We start from the raw sequence: 21,828 nt of genomic DNA, 5'->3' as shown, positions 1-21,828 counted from the left end.
TCTAAAACTGCCTCAGACTTACGATGTTGTAATCCTCTTTTTAAAACCCTAGGCAGACCCCTAAGTGAGTATTTATAGGCCACAAAATTCCTAAGTTCCCTCAACCCTAATCGGATTTGCTCGGCCCATACAGAAGTTTCAAGTTTATACCATGACGGCTACTGTGTATACCTAATGGAACGATACAACAGTCACGGTTGTTTTTTTTTTTTTTTTTTTTTTTTTAAACAACAAATTAACCATTTTACTAATTACCACTTAAACTTTATACCAATTAACCAAATAAAACTAAGTAAAACATTTAACAAATAATTAAAAATTAAATAACACACGTAAGAAAATAAAATTAAACAAAGTCAACAACCAGGTCAAACTATCAACGAATTATAATTAAACCAATTAAAATATTAAATAAAACAATTAATGAAAAGAAAACAATTAATTACACTTAAACCAATTAAAACATTAAATAAAACAATTAATGAAAAGAAAACAATTAAACAAAATACCGAGACTATCCTTTTGAAAACTAGGGGTATTACAATTTCCAACTACCATTCTTTTTCAACTATTATTCCCAGCTACCATTCTCAATTATCATTTCAACTACCATTTCCAGCTACCATTCCCAACGACCATTCTTTTTCAACTACTATTCATATCTACCATTCCCAACTAACATTCCCATCTACCTTTCCCAACTACCATTCTTTTTCAACTAACATTCCCAGCTACTATTTTTTTTCAACTAATATTCCCAGCTACCATTCTCAACTATCATTTCTCCATCTATAAATACCATCATCCTCTACCTACAAACTATCTTCCTTCATTATAACTTTAGTACTATAATGAGCAATTTGAGAAGAGCGATTTTGAGAGAAGATTTCAATGATTCTTCATCAGATGAAGATCAAAGCGCAGAGGTTATGAAACTTATGGCATCAGAGTTTAATAGAAGGAAGATGCAACGAGACAACCAACCAACTATGCATGTTGGTTCTGTAAATGGTCGGCGATACATCCATCGTGATAAAGTCTCCGGCAACGAGCGACTAATCAAAGATTACTTCGCTGAAAATCCTGTCTACCCAGCTAACATCTTTCGAAGACGCTTTTGAATGAATCGTCCATTGTTCCTTCGTATATTAAATGCGATTGAACAATATGATGACTACTTTGTCCAAAAGATTGACGCCACCGGTTTTCACGGATTATCCAGTTTGCAGAAAATGGCTGCAGCAATTCGGATGCTTGCCTACGGTATGCCCGTTGATGCTGTTGACGAATATGTGAGAATTGGTGAAAGCGCAACAATTGAGTCTTTGAAGAGATTTTGTGTAGGAATCATTAGCATTTATGGTGAAGAATATCTGAGATTGCCGACTGAGACGGACATTTCCAGACTGCTACGGGAGGGGGAGAAACATGGATTTCTCGGAATGTTAAGGAGTTTGGTTTGTATGCATTAGAAATGGAAGAATTGTCCTACTGCATGGCATGGTCAATTCACAGGGCATGTACATAAACCAACAATTATACTTGAGGTAGTGGACTCGTATGATTTGTGGATATGGCATGTTTTTTTTGGTATGCCTGGATCCCTTAATGATATCAACGTTCTTGATCAGTCTCCTTTCTTTGCTGACCTTGTTGAAAGACATGCCCCTGTTGCCAACTATACCATCAATGGCAACCAATACACTATGGGATATTATTTTGCTGATGGTATCTATTCTAAGTGGGCAACCCTTGTCCAAACGATTTCTCAACCTCAAGGATTGAAAAGGTAACTATTTGCAACAATGCAAGAGTCATGTCGGAAGGATGTGGAAAGGGCATTTGGTGCACTGCAAGCACGTTTTGCTATTGTGCGGGGGCCGACAAGATTTTGGAGCCATGAAGATCTTGGCTATATCATGAAGGCGTGCATAATTTTGCACAACATGATCATTGAAGATGAGCGTGATAACTCTCTAGATGACGAGTATGATGCACCTGAAACGGTGTATCCAGTTGAAGTGTCACGAGAGCCGACACCCTTGTTTTCTGAGTTCCTCGCTCGTCATGGTATGACTCCGCAATGATCTTATTGAACTTTTGTGGTCACGACAAGGAGAGACTTGAAGAAGTGTGTTTCAGATATCTTTTATTTGGATCCTTGATTTATTAGTATGTGTGTTTTGTACACTAGATAGTGTACAACTGAGTTTGTATTTATTTATTTATTTATTATTTTTTTTGTGAATGTTTGTATTTTATTTAGCTTGTTTGCCATATTAAAAATAAATAAAAATATTTGGTGTGTTTGCCTTATTAAAAATAAATAAAAATATTACACTAGATAGTGTACAACTGAGTTTGTATTTATTTATTTATTTTTATTTAGCTTGTTTACCATGTTAAAAATAAATCATGCGTATATGTACTGGAGCATTAAACGGGAAATCATGCATATCATACAAAAAAAAATAAAAAGTAAAAATAGTTGACTTAACTAATTTATTTTCCCCTAACTGAAACAAAGGAACACTAAATCATTATGATTTACACAAAATGAACACTAAACAGTTCTGATTTACACAAAAGGAACCCTAAAGAGGGCCACACATCCCCTCCAAATCGAAAGATTTGTTTTTGACAGCCCATTTACACAAAATAGCAACAACTAGTTGCAAAAGTGAAATCACATCTTCACGTGTCCTTCATGGTGGAGATGGGGGAAAAGGAACATAATAATCAAAGTTTGTTGAGCGTACTTGTAGTTTGGAAAGAATCTCATTCTTGCGTAGCTGGTAATAAACTTTCGCCTGAGGGTCCATGTTGGAAAGGTCCATCATCATAATCTTATTGTCCTCTCTTTTTCCTTGGCTTCTTTCTCTTCTTGCTCCATTTGATACATTTGCTCCATTACTTTAACTTTTCTTTCTTTAATTTCTAACTTCTTCATTCTACCCTCAGTTGTATTTTTGTTAAATTTTTCCATCAAATCACAAAAACGAGAGTCTGAAGTATCTGCTATCTTGCTTTTCTTACGTGCTTCTTTTGCAGCTTTCCTTCCACTAGCCCTTTTGGTTCTTAGAGAGTTAACAGATTTTTCGATTGGATCTTGATCGGAATCGAGAGAAATGGGTGTCTCAGGAATTTGGGATGCGGGAGAGGAAAATGGGGAAGAGGAATATGGGTCATTGTATGAGACTTTAGCTTTTTGGAGGATCTCAAATCTTCCCACTTAATGCCATGTTTCAAGATTGCCCAACAGTGATCCAAAGTAAAATGTTTTTTTCTCATTTTCATAATACAAATTTTTTGCTTGCAAAACTTAGAAAATTATATGAAATAAAATTAGATGTATAAAAATTAAAATTAGAACTAACAAGAAAAGTAGAAATCTCACCTTATCTGTTTCATTGATTCCACTTTGTTGCCTATTTTCAATTTGTCTGAGGCACACACTATCTTTATTGCAACACTTCATGATTACGCCCCAACAAGATTGGATAGAACCTTGTGTTCGTACAATTTCATCCTTGCTGTGCTCAAGATAATTTTGGAATATTCGACTCCAAAAATTAGTTTGTGATTGTGAGTTACCAACAATTGGATATTGGGTGATGCTCAACCAAGCATTGCAAATTGCTACATCTTGATCCGACATGAATGCCTTTCCCCGCCTTGTTGATTGTTGAGGGACTTCCATTGCTGCTCAACCAAGCATTGCAAAACTAAGAAAAAGCCACAAAAAGAGCATTGTTACAAAAAGAGCAGATGTACCATATTAAGACAAAAATGAGGTATCTATATGGCATGAAGAAAATGAAGGAGAACGGAAATTCAGCACTTAGCACATGATAGTGTACGCCTAAACTTCATTTGTCAAATATCTTGCAACATCATAGTTCTATGTAGACTATGCAAACTAATATGCAGTGCAACTGAAGTTTTCCTGATTTATAGATTACTAATGCTCCAGAATAAAAGAAAAAAATAAAAAAGTAGCCCACCAATCATTTGCTAGGGGTTTGTATACCTATATATATATATAACAGTTGGTATATTCCATGATACCAATGAAACTTCATTTTGGCCCTCCGTAAGCTTTTAGGAAGATAGGCAAATACATGGACGGAACCAAAAAGCAAATCCTAAATAAATTATTGAGGTGGAGTAATCATTCGCCTTGTGACAGTGACAAAGATTTTTAGCGAAAAGGGGGATAAATGGTAACGAATCTAAATTTTGCTACAAAGGTAGATATAGTGGAATTAAGATTATATTTGTCTTTCTTATCAGAAACAAGGTGGAGACATGAAAAATAAAATTTATAATTCCCTTAACACTAGCCATCTCTATATCCTGGTATCAGAACACGGTGAATACCCCTTAGACACCAGTCATATATAGGGAAATGATTATATGTATGTTTTGTATTTGCTCATTTATATCTAAACTGATTTTTGGGTTTTTTCAAAGCAAATGAAGAGGATTAAGGAGACCTGAGTTTTAAGGTCCAGCAGTTTTGAGACTTTGGTGTCTTTATGAGTGTGCAGGGTGGCCTGGAGTTGTATATAGTCTACAATAATTAAAAGGGAGAAAGTGTGATATGGAAATTGAAGGTTCCTCAGCCAAGAAAGCAAGTGCTTTCCCGCCCTTTTGTTCTCTCTTTTCTTTGTGGATTCTCTTCTACCATCAACCTTATCATCATCATGGACTCTTTGCTAAGGCTAGAAAATAACCAAAAGAAGGTAAAACATTTCATCCTCAACCTTTCACTCCCAGACTCCACTACAAAGACACTAAAAAACTTCTTCTGCTCTCTCAACGTATCACATGTAAAGTAATTAATCAAAGTCAGAATCACAAGAAAAAGGGAAGAGAAAATAAGAAAAACAATAAAAAATTAGCTTTCCATTATCATTATGATTATAACTTTCACTCCTATCAATCATATATCATTGATTTATAAGCATTAACAAGCACAACATTTAACAAGCCACAAACCAGCCAAAAATTAAACCATTCATAAATAGCTCACTCGATGCTTAACATGCTACTCAATAATCATAGTAGTTCAAACTAAAGTAGAACACCGAGTCCCTTGCTTTGAACTCAATGGACCAAATGGGATGCTAGGTCCGAAGGGCACGACAACAATACAGTTGAACCCACAATACCATCTCCTGCTTGCCACTAAGGTTGAACTTTAGTTCGGAAATGTAAAACAATGGATCACAACATATTGAAATATAAAGTTGACATACAAATGCAACGCACAACACGGTAGATTAACTTAATTTAAGGGATGTCATAAAAACATGCTCATTTCTGCAGTTTATGAACAAACTAGTCAGGCATTTAGTCAGACTTGGGCGTTGAATACAAACCAGGAAAAAAATTTAAGTAAAATACAACTTTTTGTGTCTCGAACTTTATGCAGTTATATAATTTTTTTACACCTACAAGCTAATAAATAGTAAATACCACAATCTGGCTTGCTCTTTTGCTTTTGAAAAAGATTATCCTTGTCTCACATACTCTCATTGTTCACACTTGAGTTCATGTCCTATTAAGCAAGAGTGGTCCACCAATCCAATGGTTAAGATGCATATTTTAGTGGGTTCATCAAACAATTTACAAGGAAGAAAATTAATCCCCAAGATTTAAAGGTACATTTAAGAAGTTATAATAAGGAAGTAAATCTCTCTCACAGCAGCTTTCCATCGCTGGGAGCTACTGCCAGTCAAAAGTAGCAACAACACAATAATTGTTACTTTCTGCTTCCCAGTGCTACCCTTTATTAACCCCTTTCTCCCCCTTTCATTAGCCTTGTAAAATTCCTCTTTCTCCCTCCCTTTTTATGGTTCCTCCCCCCCTCTTTCTCTCTACTACAAACAATTCAAGAACTCAACAAACAATTTAAGAAAAAGAAGAAAAATAAATCAACAAATTGAGTTTTAAGACAATATAATGGCAATAGTTTCCTATTACCCGTGTTCGTAAAGTCTCTGATAAATCTCATTTGATATAAAAATAATCCCAAAAAATAAAAAAAATAAAGAAGAAGAATAAATAAATATATATTCATATATGAGGCAACATGAACAGAATAGAATTTTGCTCCCTTTCGGCGAAGTAAATTGACCTAAGGTTAAGAGAAATACGGGGAATTTCTATTTTTCTCCCATTTATGTATCATAGATCGCGGGGGGACTGAGATTCTTTCACTAAACTCACCTCAAACCGGGAAAACAAAAGTGAAAGGAATTGAAGTCAGCCAAGTGAAATTGACAGGAAACCTTCCTTTTTGAACTCCTGTTTTCCTGTCGAATCAAAAACGAGTCGATCTTCTGTATAAAAGCAATCTCTAACAAAAGAGCTTCCATATTTCGCTCACATTATGAGTTGTTTTTCCTCCCTGCGCCCTTTACTAAATCTCAGAGCAAAATGAGTTGCGCTAATCCATTGACCTTTGATTCGTTGAGCGAGAGCCCTTCCACACGGGACTCCCGGATCACTATGGCCCACTTTCGTCTCTGTTCGTCCAGTCGGTCTCACAGTCAGGCAGGCACACGGTAAGCAAGTAGCTATCAATATGGCTGGTCGGGAGAGCTCTCCTGCTCACTTGACTTTGGTTCTGCTTTGTGGTAACTGCTGTAGCTGTTCTGTCCTAGTAATTAAGCAGCATCCTTGACTTTCAGTGAGTTGGGGGGTGGCCTTGTGTTAGCCCCTTGACGGTTGTCCAAGGGAAGACATGGGCATTTCAAGGCCATGCCATGTCTTAGGAATACGTTGGCTTTGATTAGACAGCCATGAGGGTGCTCAGTGGGTTGTCAGCGTGCACAAGATGCTCAGCGTGCACACAAGATGCTTAAAAGGATGCTCGGCGTGCACTGGGGGTGCCCAGTGGCACTTTCGTAAATATGGCGAAAAGTGAAACTTGGAGTTTTGACTCGGGATCTTTATGGGAGATACCTTGAGTCCATAGAAGCTGGTTGGCGCAGACGGCACTTAATTTGGATGTCGGGAAAGGTCTGAAAGGCCATTATGACTCCTCAAGCATGGGTGATGTTTACTCCTGTCAGAGTGCTGGATTTCCTTAAGACTATATTAGGGGGGGGTCTGTTGAGCGCATCGGTTGGGCTATGGCATGGCTTGCTTAGAGGGCTTAGCCAACGTGCATGGGCACGTGTTGCACCACTCCAAGATGGTTGCACAAGTGGGGAGCATCCAAGATATTGAAGGGCAAATAAGTATGCACCGACACGCGCGCTGGAGTGCAGCGGCGTGCGTGCGGGCGTGCAGGTTGGCGCGCGGGTAGGCGTCCAACCTAGTGTGCGCGAGCGTCTAGCTCGGCATGCACATGGGCGTCCAGGTGGGTGTGCAGCCACGGGTGCATGAGGGTACAAACATGGCGCGCAAAGAAGGGCACTAGTGTGTGCGCCGGCGTGCACTTTGGTGTGCACCCGAGCGTGCGCACGGGCGTGCATGGCTTGGCACGCCGTGCACTCAGAGACATATATATGTGGGTGCAGATTGGTGGACTTGGGCTAGGTTCACAAGGTTGACTCAGATGTGGCTAGAGCATGGATAACACAAAGTCATGGCTTGCGGTTACAAGAGGTGGTGGCTTAGTGGGCTCGGTTGGTTGGGGGAAGTTACTAGCACTTCCCACTCATCATGGGAAGTGGGGGAGTGCTGAGTAACCTCCCAAACATGTGGCACAATTCTGAGAGGACCAACACACAGGCGGTTAAGGGTGGTTTCCTCCACCATGCAGAATCTAACTTCTTGTGGTTATGTGGCATGAGCAGAACATGCCAACAAGTCTAGCAGTTGGGCTTGTCAACTGCATTATAGTGCTGGCTCATTTAGAGGGTGCCAGCATGACCCTAGGTGGATGGGGGTGTCATCCATCATCTTAGTGGGCAGTTATGGGCGGTTTTGAGAGTGGCCTATATAATGCTAAGGTGGGCTTTGTAGAGGGAACAGAGAAGAGGGTGTGAGCCTTGGTTGTTCCTTGTACGAACTCATGTTCCTTTGTAATATGTTTAATATGAGCAAAGGTTGGGGCTTGTCCCTGTAAACTGTGTGTGCCTCCTTTATATTTCTATATTGTGTGTATTGTGTTGTTGTGTTGGCTGAGACTTGGTGGCCCCAAGTGCCATTGCAGAGGCAAAAATTCGTGGTGTAATTTAGCCCTGTGACAATTGGTATCAGAGCCCGGTTCTACGATGGCTGGAGGTAATACTCGTGAAAGAGTTTCCCATTTGGAAGAGTTCGTGGGTTTTCCTACAGAAACAGAGGTACAAGATGGTGCAGAGAGCCTTGTTGTTCGAATTGAAAACTTGGCTTCTGAATTGGAGATCTTGAAGACTGATCCTGATGGGTTTGGTGACTTCATGCAGGCCACCAAAGAGCAATTGTCCCGTATCTCTGAAGATGTTGAGTCACTGACTGACGTCTTCAAGAAGAACCTGAAAGACCTTGAAGATGAAGTGTCCTTGGTGAAGAGGGCCATTCATGGGAGTTCCAGAGGCGGTGGTGATCCTCTTTCGCAGAAGATCAAGGTGCCGGATCCCAAGTCTTTCAGTGGTACCCGAAATGCCAAAGAGTTGGAGAATTTCCTATGGGACATGGAGCAGTACTTTAAGGCTGCTCGGATCCCTGATGGCGAGAAGGTGACCATTACAAGCATGTATCTGTCTGGTGATGCAAAGCTATGGTGGCGCACACGGACAGAGGACGATGCTTCTGCGGGTAGGCCTCGGATTGAAGTTTGGGAGACCCTCAAGAAGGAATTGAAGGACCAGTTCTTGCCTCAGAACACTGCATGGATTGCAAGGGAATCTCTGAAGAAATTGAAGCACACAGGTACCGTTCGTGACTATGTGAAGGACTTTAGTTCCTTGATGCTGGACATTCGAAATATGTCAGAGGAGGACAAGCTGTTCAATTTCATGTCCGGATTGCAACCATGGGCTCAGGCAGAACTCCGTAGGCAAGGTGTGAGGGACCTTCCTACTGCCATGACAGCGGCAGATTGTCTTGTAGATTTCAAAATGACTGGGTCTACTACACAAGACAAGAAGAAGTCCAAGGAGGGGAAGAAAGACAAAGGCCAGTCCTTCAGGTTCAAGGACAAAAAGAAGGACAAGAATCAAAAGAAGGATAAAGGGGGTGGCTTTGTCAAGGCCAAGGCAGATTACAACAACAAAGGGAGTAGTAGTGGGACTAAGCCCAACTACGGTTGTTTCATCTGCAATGGTCCCCATCGTGTTAGGGACTGTCCCAAGAGGGAGAAGCTGAGTGCTATTGTCGCTGAATCAAAAGGAGACTCAGACTCGGAATCTGGTCCAACCCGAGTTAATCCTCTGCAAATGCTGAATGCTCTTACTGAAGAACAGTCCATGGAGTTGAAAGGGCTCATGTTCATTCAGGTGACACTGAACGGCAAGGAAGTTTTGGCAATGGTGGACACGGGGGCCACTCATAACTTCATTGCGCAGAGGGAAGTAAGTAACTTTAATTTAAAGTTAATTCCACATGCTAATAAGATGAAAGCTGTGAATTCTGAAGCCAAGCCTGTTTTAGGCATGGCCACCACTTCTATGAAAGTTGGTTGTTGGGAGGGCGTAGTTAGTCTTATGGCTGTTCCCTTAGATGATTTTGATCTAATTCTTGGAATTGAGTTCCTTACGAAAGCCAGAGTGGTAGTTGTACCATATTTGGGAGGAGTTTTTATTTGGGACAGGAGTTGTCCATGTTTTATTCCATCAGTGGCTCTTTATGGGCACCAAAAGAAGGAAGATCGTAAATATGGTTGCATCGAAATAATCTCTGCATTGCAAGTGAAAACAGGTTTGAAGAGAGGAGACTCTACCTTTCTTGCAGCTATGATAGAGATCAAACCGGACCAGCTTGTTGAAGTTCCGGATTCTGTTGCTGAAATTCTAGAGGAATTTGCAGAAGTGATGCCACCAGAACTACCCAAGCAATTGCCCCCTCGACGTGCTGTTGATCATAAGATAGAGTTGGAGCCGGGTGCAAGGGCTCCTGCTCAGGCCCCATATCGGATGGCGCCTTCAGAACTGGCTGAACTGCGTAGACAGTTGGATGAGTTGCTGGAGTCTGGCTATATTCAACCATCCAAGGCACCGTATGGCGCGCCAGTGTTGTTCCAGAAGAAGCAGGATGGCTCAATGCGGATGTGTGTGGATTATAGGGCTCTGAATAAGGTAACTGTGAAGAACAAGTACCCAGTGCCCAATGCCGCAGACTTATTTGACAGGTTGTCAAGGGCATCCTATTTTACTAAGCTGGATTTACGTGCAGGCTACTGGCAGGTGCGTATAGCAGAAGGAGATGAACCCAAAACTGCATGTGTAACTCGTTATGGGTCTTATGAATTTCTTGTAATGCCGTTTGGGCTAACTAATGCCCCGGCAACCTTCTGCAACTTAATGAATAATGTGTTTTATGACTACATCGATCGCTTTGTTGTTGTTTATTTGGATGACATTGTAGTCTATAGTGAGTCATTGAAAGATCACTTAAAACACTTGAGATTGGTTTTCTCAAAACTGAAGGAGTTTCAGTTATTTGTCAAAAAGGAGAAGTGTGAGTTTTGTCGCCAAGAAGTGATGTTTTTGGGGCATTGGATCAGTAAGGGCCATGTCAGAATGGATGAGAGAAAGGTGAAAGCCATCCTTGATTGGTCTGCACCTACCAAAGTGACAGAGTTGAGATATTTTCTAGGGTTGGCAAATTACTACAGAAAGTTTATAAAGGGGTATTCCAAGAAGGTTAGTCCTTTAACGGACTTACTGAAGAAAGACAAACAGTGGGTTTGGTCTGAGGAGTGCCAGAATGCTTTTGAGATGCTTAAGCAGGCAGTGTCTACAGAACCGGTCTTGAGACTGCCTGACTTTGGTTTGCCATTTGAAGTGCATACTGATGCCTCTGATAGAGCAATTGGTGGGGTTCTAGTCCAAGAAGGACACCCATGTGCCTTTGAAAGCAGGAAGCTTAAGGATGCTGAACAGAGGTATACAACTCACGAGAAGGAGATGACTGCAGTGATACATTGTCTTGACGCATGGAAGCACTATCTGTTGGGTACTAAGTTTACAGTGGTGACTGACAATGTGGCCAATACCTACTTCAAGACACAGAAAAAGCTTACTCCAAAGCAAGCTCGTTGGCAAGAGTTTCTTGGGGAGTTCAATTTTGTGTGGGTTCACAGACCTGGAAAGCAGAATCAGGTTGCTGATGCCTTGAGTAGGAAAGAAGTGCAGGAGTATGTGGCGTCGTTGACAACGGTGTATACTGATTTCCTTGACAGAATCAAAGAGCAATCTCAGTCCGACAATGCCTATCAGAAACTAAAGCAACAGGTTACTGATGGTGAAGTCAGAAAGTACTGGATTGAAGATAATCTACTCTATGCCAGAGGAGGTAGATTATATGTTCCTGTTGGAGGTTTGAGACGGGAACTAATGCGGGAAATGCATGATCCTCAGTGGGCTGGACATCCAGGGGTGGATAGAATGCTGGCGTTGATATCCAGATCATATTACTGGCCCAAGATGGAGGATGACATAGAGTTATATGTCAAGACTTGCTTGGTCTGTCAGAAAGACAAGCATGAAAGGAAGAAGGAGGCAGGGCTACTGCAACCTTTGCCTATACCAGAGCGTCCATGGCAGTCAGTTTCAATGGACTTCATTTCTGGTTTTCCCAAGGTGGAAGGTATGAGATCTATTTTTGTGGTTGTAGATAGATTCTCTAAGTATGCAATTTTTATTGCTGCACCACATGCATGCCCAGCGGAAGTTGCTGCTGGTTTATTTCATAAGTTTGTGGTGAAATATTTTGGCTTGCCCGAAGATATTGTTAGTGATCGCGACACCAGATTTACGGGAAGGTTCTGGACAGTGCTATTTGGCTTGATGGGTTCTGAACTAAAGTTCTCCACAGCAAACCATCCTCAGACTGACGGACAGACTGAGAGGATGAACCAGTTATTGGAAGAATATCTGAGGCACTATGTCACTGCAAGTCAGAAAAATTGGCTGGAGTTGCTAGACACTGCACAATTCTCTTATAATTTGCACAGGTCTTCAGCAACTGGAATGAGTCCCTTTGAGTTGGCAACAGGGCAACAACCTCGCACACCACAGGAGGTGGCAGTGCAGAGGACAGGTGGAAGATGCCCTGCAGCATACCGATATGCCCGTTCCATGCAAGAGATGGTGGAGGAGGCACAGGACAGCCTTGCCAAGGCTGCGAGAAGGATGAAAAAGTATGCAGATAAAGGGAGAAGGCCATTAGACTTCCAAGTGGGAGACAAGGTTCTGTTGAAGTTGACTCCACAGATTTGGAAGAAGATAAGCAGCAAGACTGTTCACAGAGGGCTGATTCAGAAGTATGATGGTCCATTTGAAGTTGTGAAGAAAGTTGGGAATGTTGCTTACAGATTACAGTTACCTGAGAGACTGAAGGTCCATCCTACTTTTCATGTGAGTTTCCTCAAGCCTTTTCATGAGGACACTGCAGATACATCAAGACAGCAGGCTAAGAGAGCCCCACCTGTTATTCGGTTGCAGTTTAACAAGGAGGTGGAGAAGATTTTGTCTCACCGGACCCAGGGTCAGAGTAAGAAAAATCGCAGAACTGATTACTTGGTGCAATGGAAATGATGCAGCGAAGCAGAGGCTAGTTGGGAAAGAGATGTGACATTATGGCAGTTTGAGAAACAGGTAAAGGAGTACTTGGACAAGTCGACGAGGGCGTCGACTTCTTCTGGTGGGGGTGGTTTGTTAGCCCCTTGACGGTTGTCCAAGGGAAGACATGGGCATTTCAAGGCCATGCCATGTCTTAGGAATACGTTGGCTTTGATTAGACAGCCATGAGGGTGCTCAGTGGGTTGTCAGCGTGCACAAGATGCTCAGCGTGCACACAAGATGCTTAAAAGGATGCTCGGCGTGCACTGGGGGTGCCCAGTGGCACTTTCGTAAATATGGCGAAAAGTGAAACTTGGAGTTTTGACTCGGGATCTTTATGGGAGATACCTTGAGTCCATAGAAGCTGGTTGGCGCAGACGGCACTTAATTTGGATGTCGGGAAAGGTCTGAAAGGCCATTATGACTCCTCAAGCATGGGTGATGTTTACTCCTGTCAGAGTGCTGGATTTCCTTAAGACTATATTAGGGGGGGGTCTGTTGAGCGCATCGGTTGGGCTATGGCATGGCTTGCTTAGAGGGCTTAGCCAACGTGCATGGGCACGTGTTGCACCACTCCAAGATGGTTGCACAAGTGGGGAGCATCCAAGATATTGAAGGGCAAATAAGTATGCACCGACACGCGCGCTGGAGTGCAGCGGCGTGCGTGCGGGCGTGCAGGTTGGCGCGCGGGTAGGCGTCCAACCTAGTGTACGCGAGCGTCTAGCTCGGCATGCACATGGGCGTCCAGGTGGGTGTGCAGCCACGGGTGCATGAGGGTACAAACATGGCGCGCAAAGAAGGGCACTAGTGTGTGCGCCGGCGTGCACTTTGGTGTGCACCCGAGCGTGCGCACGGGCGTGCATGGCTTGGCACGCCGTGCACTCAGAGACATATATATGTGGGTGCAGATTGGTGGACTTGGGCTAGGTTCACAAGGTTGACTCAGATGTGGCTAGAGCATGGATAACACAAAGTCATGGCTTGCGGTTACAAGAGGTGGTGGCTTAGTGGGCTCGGTTGGTTGGGGGAAGTTACTAGCACTTCCCACTCATCATGGGAAGTGGGGGAGTGCTGAGTAACCTCCCAAACATGTGGCACAATTCTGAGAGGACCAACACACAGGCGGTTAAGGGTGGTTTCCTCCACCATGCAGAATCTAACTTCTTGTGGTTATGTGGCATGAGCAGAACATGCCAACAAGTCTAGCAGTTGGGCTTGTCAACTGCATTATAGTGCTGGCTCATTTAGAGGGTGCCAGCACGACCCTAGGTGGATGGGGGTGTCATCCATCATCTTAGTGGGCAGTTATGGGCGGTTTTGAGAGTGGCCTATATAATGCTAAGGTGGGCTTTGTAGAGGGAACAGAGAAGAGGGTGTGAGCCTTGGTTGTTCCTTGTACGAACTCATGTTCCTTTGTAATATGTTTAATATGAGCAAAGGTTGGGGCTTGTCCCTGTAAACTGTGTGTGCCTCCTTTATATTTCTATATTGTGTGTATTGTGTTGTTGTGTTGGCTGAGACTTGGTGGCCCCAAGTGCCATTGCAGAGGCAAAAATTCGTGGTGTAATTTAGCCCTGTGACACCTTGTATAGTAGGGGTGCGCCGGACCGCCAACGAATAATAGGTACCCCCACCCCAGGCAGAGTTAGTAAGCCGTGTAATAGGCGACCATTTCGCGTGACAGAATAATACCCAAACTTGTTGTCCTGAAATTACTATTTTCTCAAATCAGAAGATCACATAATACAGACCAAATTCATCCATTTAATTGCAGAGACAAAATTGGCAACAAAATTACCAACAGAATTACCGATCTGAGAAGATACACACACACACACACACACACACACACACACACACACATATGAGGATGAGAGGGGAAGAAAAAATACAGATCCGAGAAGAGAGAATTTACCGATCGTTTCAGTGTCGGTCGCTGTCAAATATTGCCGATCGTTGCAGATGAGAGGGAGAAAAACGACAGGGCAACTGAAAACGACGGATAGAATGCAACGAAAGGTATAGATTGAGGGAGAGAGAGATTAAACTACATCGTATAGAGAAATAAGAGGCTTGCCAAAAAAAATTGGCAGCTGTTACATTTAAGAGAAAAATTGAGAATGTCAAAATTTGAAGGCCCAAATGAGAACCCTTTTTTCACCCCCTCTCATCGTTGCAGTCGAATCACCTTACCTATTCGGATGCCCTCCGAATCGGGCGGCGTTTGCCATGTACTTAAAAACTCGAACTATTAGGTAATGTTGCATACTCATCCATTTATACACACTTCAACCCCGCTCAAATTCGATGTGGGATAAGTTACACCAACATGTTCATATTAGCAAATTTAGCTATAGTTTGTACGAAAGTTTAATTATTTCTCACATTTTATTATGCACTTAAATTTTATACTCTTATGTTATGTTTGAGGGTATTGAATTGATATTTTGAATTTGAAATTAAAAAAAAAAAAAAAAATTATAAAATTTGAATTAAATTTATTTCAGCTCCAAATTTATAGTATCAATTCAATGCCAAAAATTGGGTTAAGATTTTTTTGAAAGAGAACTTAAGATTGTCATGGCATAAGTTACGGAGTGAAAGTAAATTTATGCTGAGAAAAAATAATTAATTCATAAACCTCAGTGATAGGGTCCTAATATAAATATTATATATACGTGTGTGTGACCTATCTGACTGTGAAGACTGTGATAGGTAGGATGATACCCGTTAGAATAAAAAAAAAAAACAAAAGATAGGGTAGGATGATACCAGTTAGAATTTTAAAAAAAAAAAAAAAACACGAAGAGGAGGAGCTTTGGGCGATGGGGAGAGCGCACAGCAAGGGGTGAAATTGTCTATCGCAATTTTGAGACGGAAAGGACGACATCGTATTATCATTTTGCAACATCGCATGTATAACTACGTTGACGGTTGACCGAAGATTCTGTGAAGAACAAAATTTAGTAGTGATAGGAAAGTACGAACCCCCCTCTTTTTCTGTAGGGCAGATTCTAGGGTTTTTAGACTTTTTATCTCTGTAACAGAGCACGAACGTCTCTCTCTGCTAGGGAAAATTCTCAGGCTTCATCTGAGGTTTATTTATTTCTGTAACATATCAATTATGAGAACTCGAAAGGCCGAAACCCCCAAATCGGCCGCCACAAAGAAGACGCCTCCGGCCAAGAAATCTGCCGCCAAAAATCCTCCCGATGCGACGACGGAATCGGCTACCCCAAAGTCCGCCGAGACGAAGCGGGCCACTGCAGCGGCCAAAGCGAAGCAATCGAAGGCCAATGAAACCACTCCCAGCACCACCACTGATTTGAAGTCCGAATCCATAGGTAAAACTAAACTACGACTTCATCTAATAGTTGCCTACTTGCCTTTTAGTGTGTTTATTACATATAATAATACTGCTGAAATGGTTTTTGTAATTGAATTTGAGTTTTTCAGTGATTTTAAGGGTTGCTTTGGTATGACGTTAGGGTTATCTCGCCCGTGTGCGTGGACGTGTATAATTTATTATATATATTATTGTGTAGGGTATATGTTTGTGTATTAGAATTTGCTAATTGAAGTAATTAATATGTAGTTGAAGAAGCCAAAGCATTAGCTGATGAGGTGACGCCTGAAACAAAAGCAGTTTCAGGCACTAAGACAACTAGAACGGTAGTGAAGAGAACACCAGCAAGAAGTAGGACTCCTGCTTCCGCAAAAGCTGTTTCCAGGCAGACACCCAAGTCTGGGGGAACTGGAAAAGCGAAGGGTAAAGAATCTGCAAAGAATGAAGAGGCGGAGGATGCTAAAGATGTTGAATCTGCAAAGAAGGAAGTACCTCCTGTTACAGATGTTGGGGAAGAACCTGTCGTTGACAAAGTTGAATCCACAGAGAAGGAGGATCACAATATCACGAATCTTGAGGAAATTGAAGCGGAGAAGGAACATATTTTGAATGCTGATGTTGGAAACTCCCCAAAGCAGGGAGATTTTGCAGTTGTAGGAAATGTTGTGAGTTCGTCCGAGAATCAGCAGGAGGAAGAGGAGTTGAATGAAGAAATGGAAAATGAGACGAATAATATTGAGGATAGAGAAGAACCCAAGAATGAGTCAGTTAATATGGAGGAAGAACTCAATGAGGAGTCTAAAGGAAAAGATACTCAAATCGAGGAGGATCCCGAGGAGGATGAATATGATGATGAGGAAGGGATGGAATACGGCATTCAAAGCATACTTGAAGAATCTGGTGATGAAGACCTTGGTGAGGATAATGTGCAGGATCATGATGAAGAAGCTAATGCATTGGAAGTGGAACATGTGGAATTGACTGCAGCGGCAAAGGAACGCAAGATTAAGAAAGAGCTGGAGATATTTGTTGGTGGGTTAGATCGTGATGCTGTGGAGGAGGATGTGAAAAAGGCTTTTGAGAATATTGGAGAGGTAGTCGAAGTTCGATTGCACAAGGATCATTCTACTAACAAAAATAAGGGATATGCATTTGTGAAGTTTGCAAGTAAAGAGCAAGCAAGCCGAGCTTTGTCAGAAATGAAAAATCCTGTTGTACGAATCTTTTCTTAGTCATCTTTCTCTGCCATCGTTGTTTCCTTATCTTTTACAGGAGTGGTTCTAATTTTTAGTTGTTCATAGATACGTGGGAAGAGATGTGGGACTGCACCAAGTGAGGATAATGACACATTGTTCGTGGGAAATATTTGCAATACATGGACGAAGGAAGCTGTAAGATAATACTAACCATAATGCGTATATGCTTGTAACTCTTTTGGCTGATTTTTTTATAAATTGAGATGCAGATTAAACAAAAGCTGAAGGATTATGGCATTGAAGGTGTTCAGAACATTACTCTTGTTTCGGATGCCCAACATGAAGGGTTGAGTCGTGGTTTTGCATTCCTTGAGTTCCCTTGTCATGCTGATGCTATGCTTGCATATAAGAGGCTTCAGAAGCCTGATGCTGTTTTTGGTCATCCTGAGAGAACCGCCAAAGTAGCTTTTGCTGAACCCTTACGAGAGCCAGACCCAGAGGTCATGGCCCAAGTTAAGTCAGTATTTGTTGATGGGCTCCCTCCTCATTGGGATGAAGATCGTGTTAGGGAAAAATTTAAAGGTTATGGGGAGATTGAACGTATTATGCTGGCCCGGAATATGTCAACTGCCAAGAGGAAGGATTTTGGATTTGTTGATTTTACAACACACGACGCAGCTGTTGCTTGCATTGATGGAATGAACAACACAGAATTGGGTAATGGGAACTCCAAGGTATTATTTTTAGCTGCACAATTGTGTGAACATTTTCTTAAGTGGATGTGCTTTGGTATTATTAACCTTGCTCATGTTTCCTTGATGGTACATTACAGATGGTATAGGTGTGATGACCATCAGATTGTAGTGATTTATGTCATTTTCTTTTAAGAAAAAAGATTAATGAAAACGGAGGCTCTAGAAATGATTGATTTTCCCCATTGTAGTTATTGATAGTTGGGACAAGGCTTGTTGAGTTAGTGGTCCTACTAATTTACTTATGGTGACTTACATTTTTTAGAGATTCCAATTACATTGAAGTAAATTTGAATGTTTTTCTATTTACACATGCTTGCTAATAAGTTTTGCGTGATGCTTTTATTTTTTAAACAAAGCATGTTGTATTAACAGAATGAAGTATGTTGTTTCGTGTATCTCCAGACTAGAGTGAAAGCAAGGCTTTCAAATCCTCTGCCTAAAACCCAGGCCGTGAAGGGTGGAATGTGTGGAGGGTTCCGAATCGGCCGTGGTGGTGCTGTAGGTTCTTCAAAATTTGGTAGATAATATAAATCTGGTCACCCTATAACTTTTGGAGAACTGAAACGTCATTGTTCTTTGCAGACAATTTTTGTATAATGTGGTCCTTATTGCTTACAGGAAGGGGTTTTGTACGGGGTGCATATCCATTCAACAGGCCAAACTTTCAACGTGGCAGGGGTTTCTATCAGCGTGGAGGCAGTCAAACTGGTAGAATGAGTTTTGCCAATGAACATGATCTTGATAACCAGTACCCTCCTTTCCATGGAAGGCCAATTTTTGGACGAGGTTTATTCATTGAACCTGCTGAATTTCTTATTATTTTACTTGTCTGTATATATATATATATATATATATATATTTATATTTTTTGTAATCAGTCTGTTATATATTCCGTTAAATACACAGGAGGAAGGAGGGGCTCTTTTGGTGGTGCTCATCTGGGTTTTGGTAGAGGTGCCGGGCCAGCTAGACCTAATAATGATAGATTGAGGCAAGGTGCAACTGACAGAGGCCGCGGGAGGCATATCCCACCTAGGAGGGAACCATTTGCTCCTGAAGAAGGATTTAACAGGCCATTTTTGGGGAGGAACTTTGATGACCCTTATTTTTATGACGACATTCCACATGGGATGAAGCGACCATTTTTTATGACTGTATGCTGCAATTTGTTTAATGTTCATTTTATTTTCTTTTATATCGTAATAATAATGTATTTTGAGGATTCTTTTAATGCCATCGAGTATCACTTACTTAAAAGTTGCTTGGGTATTTAGGACCAAGATCCTGATTACATGGAGCCTAGCAGACTTCGTCCTCGATTAGACTATTCTGATCCAGCAGCTCCGTTTCGTGGATCTCGTTATCGAGGTGTGGATTTTTTAGTGTACTGTTGCTTTTCCCCTACTTGCTTGTATGACCTTTTTTCCCGTCAGATTACTCTTGCTGATATGCCTTCTAATTTTAGATAATTTTGGAGCTGGCGATAGTTTCTATTCACGTGGTTATTATGGTTCTGAAGTGAGTACTCATACATTGTCTATCTTTAGTCTTCCGCTTTAATATACTTACGATATTTTGCCTTCTATTCATGTTACAGTATGGTGGAGGTGCATATTCATCTTTTTATGGGGGTGATCGCCCATATGATGGTGGTTACTACTACTAGATTTGAGAATCTTGGGTAATTTAAGTGCTCTGTTCCAAAATTTTGGCTGCGATTTACTTAATGTTTCAAGGGTTCTTGCTTAACTATGTTATGTTCAGGTGGACATGGGGAGAAAGAATGCAGTTCACTCAATGATGGGATTTGCTTACTACCCCAAAAGGAAAGCTGGATTGTGTTGCTCTCTTCATTTTCTTATTTATTTCTGTTTCAGTTTTTCTTATCGAGTCTTTAGTCCTTTTGTTGTCTTCTCTTTCCCTCTCTCGCTCTCTTTCTTACCTCTGTTCTTTTTGTCAAATTGATATAATGAGTTTCGAAGTGTCTAGTTTAGCTTATGCCTCCCGGAAGGGTTTTAATATAGATAGCAGTACGAAATTATATGGTGGAGTATTGAATAGATATGTAGCTCTGTGCCCTGAATATGAGCAGTTTGAGGACATTGGATATGGGCTGTTGAGATAAGCTTCAGATATTGCTTTATGTCAGTGTTTGTGATCTTTGTATTGGATCGAGCATATATATATTGGATCGAGTATATATATATTGATCCTTTATTTTGAAGCTACATTGAAATGTACAAGGTGACTTTGTTTTCCAGAAGTGAAAAGTCTTAGGTCATGGTTCTTTCATTGATATAGATGCAAACATAACAAACTTTCCTTTTGAAATGCAAGCTCTGTGGAGATCATCTGAATGGTTATTGTGGGAGATATATTAGGTTTTAATTGTATGTATGCCACTCAGGAGTAAGACTTCACAATGGTAATGTTCTAATCTTGAAGATGTTTCCAAAGTCTACCATGTTTTGTGGACGTAATCCTCTATGGTAGTTTTCATGGTCAGTTTGGGTAATTTGAGGAGCATTTCACGGGGATGCTGACCTTTTTTATTTTGCAAAAAAAAGTTAATTGTGGCTTGGGAGCAAATTTACTATATCTGGGTGCAACACGTTTGACTTCTGTTTTGGAGTCTATTATGGATTGAAATGTGATCTTGCGGATTAAACTTGAGGGAAATTTATGATGTTGGTGCTTTATTTTTATCCTAATGAAGTTACTAAGAGCTCAGGAGGCACTATACTTCCTTTTTTACTTGGATACAATGTGTCCATTTGTTGAACACTTTTGTTGTTTTATCCGGAAGGTGTGTGGTATATTCGATGTGTATATATATCTGAAGGAGTGGTGATGACCCAAACAATACGAAGCATTTATATTTTAGATGCATATTTGGAGGAGCGTAAACATCAACATTCCATTTGGATTTAATTTTTTAGGTATTACGCATGGTATATATTTTTTTTCCCGTAATAATCTGGCATTATTGAGGCTATGTTGATACAGGATGATTGCTTATTAGGTGGGATGGACCGCTGTAGTTGGGTGAATCATTTTGAAGTTTCGTTTACTGTTGTCTCAGCAATGTCTATAGATATGTCACGAGTGCTGAACATTTATCATAGGTGATCTTAGTTTGATACTAAATGATTTGATGGACCTGTAAATTCAGCCAGCCGGTCAGGAAATTTCATTACTCAATTCGGTTTTACAAATTCTTGCTGTGTTTTTTTTTTGTTTCAAATGAAAGATTTAGGTTTTATCCCAAGTTGCTACTTTTGGTTTCTTGGTTGAGGATTCAATACTCCTTAATTAAATCAAGTAGATAATGGGTTGATGACCTGATGTTGTGTTTTTGTTTTTCTGTACCTTGGGTGTCTTTGTTCGGTAGGAAAAATGATTTAAATATGTTCTCGTTTAACCTTTTCAAGGGGCATGGTTTTATCTGAAAAATGATTGAAACATCTATCTGATTTCTTAATAAAAAAATCAGCTGTCTTTTTTTTTTTTTTTAATGTAGGTTAGAATACTTCTTATGAATATGGTCCATCTCAAACTTAATCCTTTGAAAGACAGATTTGACCTGTTGCCACGAAAATCTGAACTTCTGGCAATGTTGCTTCCTTATTTGCATCAAAACTAAAAGAATGTATTGCATGTTAATGAAATCTGAAGTTTTGGAATGTGACTAGAACTATAATTTGTGCCTGTCGTTTTGAGAAAAGGAACTGTTAGTGGTCACTCAGTTGTATCATACTGAAAGAAGAGTTTTCCAAATATCACATTTTTCTTATCCTTGCATGATTAGA

At 40.9% G+C, this 21,828-nt stretch overlaps 1 protein-coding gene and 1 pseudogene across 1 annotated transcript; both read left to right on the top strand.

The window, feature by feature from the left end:
* Window positions 1–851: 851 nt before the first annotated feature.
* On the top strand, window positions 852–2,087 carry LOC132282112 (uncharacterized; annotated as a pseudogene).
* Window positions 2,088–15,542: 13,455 nt separating this feature from the next.
* Window positions 15,543–20,247, top strand: LOC132285232 (uncharacterized). Its single transcript, XM_059787402.1, has 11 exons — window positions 15,543–16,066; window positions 16,318–17,282; window positions 17,370–17,459; window positions 17,534–17,998; window positions 18,422–18,536; window positions 18,638–18,805; window positions 18,926–19,173; window positions 19,294–19,387; window positions 19,485–19,537; window positions 19,617–19,700; window positions 19,784–20,247. The coding sequence occupies exons 1-10, from the start codon at window positions 15,847–15,849 to the stop codon at window positions 19,683–19,685; spliced, it is 2,487 nt and encodes an 828-aa protein (XP_059643385.1). The 5' UTR covers window positions 15,543–15,846; the 3' UTR covers window positions 19,686–19,700; window positions 19,784–20,247.
* Window positions 20,248–21,828: the final 1,581 nt, after the last annotated feature.

Source organism: Cornus florida, unplaced genomic scaffold (genome assembly GCF_030987335.1).
Source record: "Cornus florida cultivar Cherokee Brave unplaced genomic scaffold, ASM3098733v1 CherokeeBrave_3.0.0_Hap2_Chr11, whole genome shotgun sequence".
Classification (NCBI taxonomy): Eukaryota; Viridiplantae; Streptophyta; class Magnoliopsida; order Cornales; family Cornaceae; genus Cornus; species Cornus florida.
The sequence above is the reverse complement of the archived record's forward strand: the minus strand, read 5'-3'. Positions and strand labels throughout refer to the sequence as shown.

Coding starts and splice junctions, on each gene's coding strand:
- LOC132285232 (XM_059787402.1), top strand. CDS start 15,847: ATGAGAACTCGAAAGGCCGAAACCCCCAAATCGGCCGCCACAAAGAAG. Junction 17,283..17,369: donor CAGAAATGAAAAATCCTGTT/GTACGAATCTTT, acceptor AGTTGTTCATAG/ATACGTGGGAAGAGATGTGG. Junction 18,806..18,925: donor AAGGCCAATTTTTGGACGAG/GTTTATTCATTG, acceptor TTAAATACACAG/GAGGAAGGAGGGGCTCTTTT.